This window comes from Hypomesus transpacificus, unplaced genomic scaffold (genome assembly GCF_021917145.1).
Source record: "Hypomesus transpacificus isolate Combined female unplaced genomic scaffold, fHypTra1 scaffold_129, whole genome shotgun sequence".
Classification (NCBI taxonomy): domain Eukaryota; kingdom Metazoa; phylum Chordata; class Actinopteri; order Osmeriformes; family Osmeridae; genus Hypomesus; species Hypomesus transpacificus.
This window is the reverse complement of record NW_025813705.1, coordinates 372,998-379,001: the sequence shown is the minus strand read 5'-3', so window position 1 is coordinate 379,001 and position 6,004 is coordinate 372,998. Positions and strand designations below refer to the sequence as shown.

The 6,004-nt window shown below is 38.6% G+C and overlaps 1 protein-coding gene across 1 annotated transcript; it reads left to right on the top strand.

The window, feature by feature from the left end:
- Nucleotides 1-1,450: 1,450 nt before the first annotated feature.
- On the top strand, nucleotides 1,451-5,298 carry alx1 (ALX homeobox 1). Its single transcript, XM_047050849.1, has 4 exons — nucleotides 1,451-1,696; nucleotides 2,283-2,584; nucleotides 2,791-2,919; nucleotides 4,399-5,298. The coding sequence occupies exons 1-4, from the start codon at nucleotides 1,477-1,479 to the stop codon at nucleotides 4,732-4,734; spliced, it is 987 nt and encodes a 328-aa protein (XP_046906805.1). The 5' UTR covers nucleotides 1,451-1,476; the 3' UTR covers nucleotides 4,735-5,298.
- Nucleotides 5,299-6,004: the final 706 nt, after the last annotated feature.

Sequence of the window (6,004 nt, the reverse complement as noted above, 5' to 3'; positions counted from 1 at the left end):
ATTGTGGTATGCAATGTATAAGCCCCCCGCACACCCCCCGCAATGCCCACTTTCATGAATTGCCGCTCGTGCCAAGAACTTTAGTGCAAGACACACCAAGCCGAACTTTTCACATTTTCTCCTCAGCATGTGGCAGTATGCGAGGTCATCTTAGATGCCCAGTAAGCCACCCCCTGCTACTTAAGAGCACTCGTATTTATTTTTATTTTTTATCGTGTGGCACCGTCTAACTTGCCATTGACCCTATAGCGAACCATATACTGAGTATACCGAGCTCATACGATTGGCGAGTAACTTAAAAAAAAAAAACTCTCGACATTATTTAAATTCATTGAGCTCTGCATCGGCTACAGAGCCTTCAATATAGGCCTATTCTTATGTTCTTTTGATATTTTAATGATATGCCTACCCTTTGTTGATAAAGTGTTGAACATAAATGTTTTAATTTATGTAGACTATTAATTATTATCTGTCGCTCAACTATAGGCCTATATGCACTATTTAAATAAACTTACGCCTATGTAATGTCTCTATAATTTGACAGGCCTGCACAGACTCAATATTCCCGTCCCACATGGTCTTAGACGCAGTTTGTCGACTTGAAGTGCATGGAATTTCGATGAAATGCATGTAAATATATCAAGATCCTGGTACACAGCAATGCTTTGTCATTTCTTATATTTTCTAAATATGGTCCTCCAAATGTCATTGTTTTATTTGACTACATAATATGTTAAGTTTGGACATCCTACACTTAACCTTTTGACATAATCATATTTTAATTCATAAAGCAGGTATAACACTTTTTGTGACTTTCTCATCTCTCTCTAGCGAATATCGAGTACTTCTAAATGTTAATCTATAATATGTTTAAATAAACCTTTACTAATGCAGCAACGCCTAGTCTCTTATTTGTTTATTAGGCTATAGCTGTTATTTTGCTAATAACACAGTGTATTTTTAAGTTGAACAAAGTAGACAGTTTGAGCATATTTTGACCTAGGCTTACATTATTACATTTACGCATGTATAGGCTCGGCCTATAGGCCCTACTTGGGTTTAAATTAGGCAAAATGTCATAGGCCTACATGCCAAACTAAATAGGAGGAATTAAGACAAAAATTGAAATTAATATGTGCTGTCACAACTTTTAGTCCATACATCTTTACAATCGCTTTATTTGTGATGTCGTGTTTAAATTAAATCAATTTGACTGTTTCCTTTCAGTCCATTGCAGTCTAGGGATAGGCCTACAGCGCGTGGGAGGAGCTCAGTCCTCTTCATATTCAAAAGTAGGGGGGCTCCTTCAAGGAACCCCTTCTCCCACGTTATAAAGAAGCCGTGCAACGTTTAAGACGACACTAATTAACGACTTGCGCTATATTGTACATGGTATTGTTACGCGTTTATGAACGTCAAAATTATCTATGGTCCCTTTTGAAAACTACATGTGAATCACAGGATACAAGGAATATAATGGAATACATGAACGATAAATTCGCTCTGAAAAGCCAAGTGATTAAGAGCAGCGATTATTACTTGGGCTCTGGCGGCGCGCTGGACCAGGTCGTGGAAAGTTTGGACAGCGTGCAGTACTACAACAAGACCTCGCCTAAGTGTGTGCAGGCCTTCGGTCTTCAGAATAACGACCACAGTACTCGGATGGAGCGGTCCTCGCCTTGCGGTGACCAGAACGGTGGGTAACTTGTCAATTTACGTGTTTCTTGTATACCCAAATTACGCATGAAATCCATCGTATTGGCTTGAGTTTATTGATGAGAATGAAGTAGACTATTATGATACAGCAGACACCAATCCCAAAATAATAAAATATATCGAAAATTGGGCAACCTAATCTAATAGACTATAGCAAAAATGTACAATAGTACGGATAAATCCTTATCATGATTGATTGATTGATATATAGGAAATGTAGATTGATTAGGATATGGAAGATGTTTATTATGATTGTACTATATTTTCATTGTGAGTACATTTGGATTTTACATAATTATGAATAATCCAATATCGCAAACATGCAAAAACGTTCTCACAATCAGTCATTATCTTACAATAATTTGTAGGACTATGCATAGGCGTACCCTGTTGGCCTATCCATAGCATGATACACATCTGAACTGTTTATACATTTTAAATGTAAGTGATTTACTTATCCTCAATTTTTGTAGTTTACGCATAAGTGATAATGGTAGGCCTATAACTTGTCATCACGTCCCCAACTTCAAATATCACTGACACCTCCACCCCACCCTGAATTGTAGCAAATTATGGAATGCAAAAAACTGAAGAGGAAACTTTGCATTCGGACATTGGAAGGTCACTGGACACTTGTTGCAATCTACGGGCCTCTTCTGCCGTGGGGCAAGACAAAACGGACTTGGATGAAATCGGTGACAAGTGCGATAGTAACGTATCGAGCAGTAAGAAAAGGAGGCACCGAACGACTTTCACGAGTGCCCAGCTTGAGGAATTGGAGAAAGTGTTTCAGAAAACCCATTACCCAGATGTTTACGTGAGAGAACAGCTGGCGATGAGGACTGAACTAACAGAGGCCAGGGTGCAGGTAAACCGAGTTTAACATGTAGACTAATCTAAGACTGGAAAAATTACCTGTGAAGTTGTAGAATAAAGGTTGAAAATATTGCCATCTCATGCCAACAATTAAAAAAAATTAACAATTGGCTTTGATTACATTTGATCTTAATTTAAACTTAGTTTTAGTTAGTTACTAGTACGTATTAAATACATTGGGAATTTGCTTTGTTTTAGGTGTGGTTTCAAAACAGAAGAGCCAAATGGAGAAAAAGAGAGCGCTATGGACAGATCCAACAAGCAAAAAGTCACTTTGCAGCGACTTACGACATATCAGTGTTACCAAGAACGGACAGCTACACACAAGTAAGTTCTCTTTTTTTTATGATAGCCTATAGAGCAATATGTATGCATGTAGTATATATTAGAGCAATGTTTATACTTATCAAAAGTGCTCCACCTGAGCATCGGTTTTAGTTTGTCACTTACCGCCCTCATCATTAAATATTTTGAAACATAACCTATTTGTTTCATGGTGCTTAACAACCGAACTTTTTGGTTACATTAACACGGTAACATATTGACAAACAAGGACAAATAAGTTTGACATGCAATTTAAAAATGACAAGCAATTAAGCACACCGATTGTGTTATGTCATTTATGCATGAGTAAAATCTGCAATACCTGTAGGCCTAGAGTATAATTTGAACACTAAATATAGGCTATAGTTAAGCAACCATCAAATACATTGACTTGTCTTTAGTTAGGCTATGTATGATTAGATGTGTTTGTGGACCGTAAGTGCGACGACGATCGTTCTCGGTCTATCGAAATAGATGTAGAAACTTCCGAGTTGTATGGAGGTGAAGCCATTGCTATCCATATTCACATATATTTATCACCTATCCACATTTGTAGTTTTAAAGTTTTAATAAATATCGACCATATCATTTTGAGACAAGATTGTAGGCCTAGTACCATCGACGGAAGATTGAATGTTCGATTACCAATGAGTTATTCAAAATGTATGTAAACTGTGTGGACGTGGACTAAGGGAATAGGATATCTGATATGATGTGATCAGTTTATCAAGTTGAGCAGTTTCAGTATTGTTCATGATCTATGTCTTTTTCTAAATCAAAATTCTGTACTAGCATATTTTGTTGCTTCCTCTATATTTGTCTATAAAGGCATTTTCTTGTGAGAAAAAATATACTTTTTGTGGCGTCAGCAGACTTATTACGTTGGTATGCTATTTGATATCTAACTGAGATAATATCAGACATATTTTATGTATGCAACAAGTCCTAAATTGAACTATAGAGCACCCAGACTGCAAAAAAATCACCCACATTTTATACCTGTAGGCTTCTAGTGCAGTTTTGTCAGTAATACACATTTGTCTGCAGTTCCAAGCAATTCCAATGTCAGAATGTTTTCCCAGATGTTATTTTTAGTTTATGGATATCAAACGTGTGCATTGAAGTGGTTGTTAAAAATATAAATATGTACTGGTAAAATATTAAATTGAAATCTTCATAAATTACATCGTTAAAATGTTCCAATGTGCGTAATTGGAAAAGATGGGTTGTCCATTTATTTACTAAATTGCCATCAAAACGTCCATCTGCTGTCTGTGATGTACTTTAAGATAGACATTAAACTTGACAATATTTCACCATTAGAGGAAATTTCTCAAACCTAACCTTCCCATAAGCGATATGTAAGGATCCATTAATTATTCAGAACGCTCTGTCAAAGAGTATTTTCTTGTCTCACAGTTACAAAGTATCTGTGAGACATCAAAGTATTGATGACCAATAATGCCCTCTTACTTTCCGCAGATTCCCAACAACCTGTGGCCCGGTCCCCCCCCCAGCGGCCCCGTGGTGTCCTCCTGCATGCTCCCCCGCGGCTCCCCCCCCTGCGTCACCTCCTACTCCCCCTCCCCTCGCGCTCCTGCTGAACACGGATATGTGGCCTTCTCCAACCAGCAGAGCCAGTTTGGCCACGTCTCACTGAACAACTTCTTTGCAGCGGATTCCCTCCTCACGTCGCCACCGCCCAATGGCGGCCCGTCCTTTGAGACCAAGCCAGAGTTTGAGAGACGCTCCTCCAGCATCGCCGTGCTGCGGATGAAGGCAAAGGAACATGCCGCAAACATCTCCTGGGCCATGTGATGCTGAACGTCCCCCGGCCCCGGGCCATGTGATCTTGAACATCACCTCGGTCATGTGATCCTAGACGTCGCCTGTTAACCTTATTGTATTAATTAAAGCAGCCCATAATAACCATGGTGAGATGAAAGTGAAATAGACTATGTGCTCTGTGGTGTTGAATATGGGTGGACAATAGGGCTGTAGTTGAAATGACTGGCAAAATGCTGGCAAGATATTCCCATACATAAGTTTACTGAGAGTTTTGATAATGGAAATGGACCTGCTTCAATGTGAACTGTTTACGGATCAATGTGTTTGACTGAGCACTAGATTATCTGACTTAAAGTTGTATTGGCCTTGTGTGACATGTGGTCCACTACGGTCACAAATAGGTTGCAAAAGGTTAACACTAACACTGTGTGTATGGTACCTAAAGGTGTCAAGGTCTAAATGTTATCAAGTCCCTTGTAAGTTTCAGCTTAGGACTCTCAAAGCCTAACAGCTACGAATAGACTGACATAATAACATACTCTGTTATGAGGGAACCAATTCTTATTAAGCTTAATTTCAAATGTTGAAATTATATCATGATTGCAATTTATTTGGGTAAATATGCAAAAATAATTATCATATTAAAAGTAATGTATTACATTATGACTTTCATGACTGAACATTCGTAGCCTTATGCCTGTTCGTTTGAAGAAAAAAAGAACTGCCAAGTATGTTTGATGATGATCTCATTTACACATACTTATCCAGTACAACATTAGCAAGAACAAAAAACTCTCAATTAGGAATTTAATTGGGTGTAGAGTTTAGGACTTCCTCAATAGAAGGAAGTCTTTTTTAAATGGCAATATCCACCGTGATACTCTGTCCTGTTTTCTCCCTTCCATTCCAAAAAGTCTCCCTTCTCTGCAGAACGCATTAGTCTATCGCACAAACTATCCCCCACCCCCCGGTCTGACGGCAAACCCCACCCTACCACCTTAACGAACACATTTTCTGCGGGAAACCCTGACAGTATATATCAGATCATGTCACAGTGCTACCCACTATGCATGCTAATGAGGCCAGAAGTGCAAAGTTTGATATCCTGATAATCTCACATGTAGTGACAAACTCTCTGACAGACAGACTTGACTTACTGACTACAAAAGTATGGGAACTAAAGTTGTGTCCCTTGAACAAGAAACACAGTTAATGAACAGTATAATCAACAAATCAGCTTTGGTCCAACAGTTGATACTGCTGCAATGAACCACATTACATTTATTACAGTACACTGCCA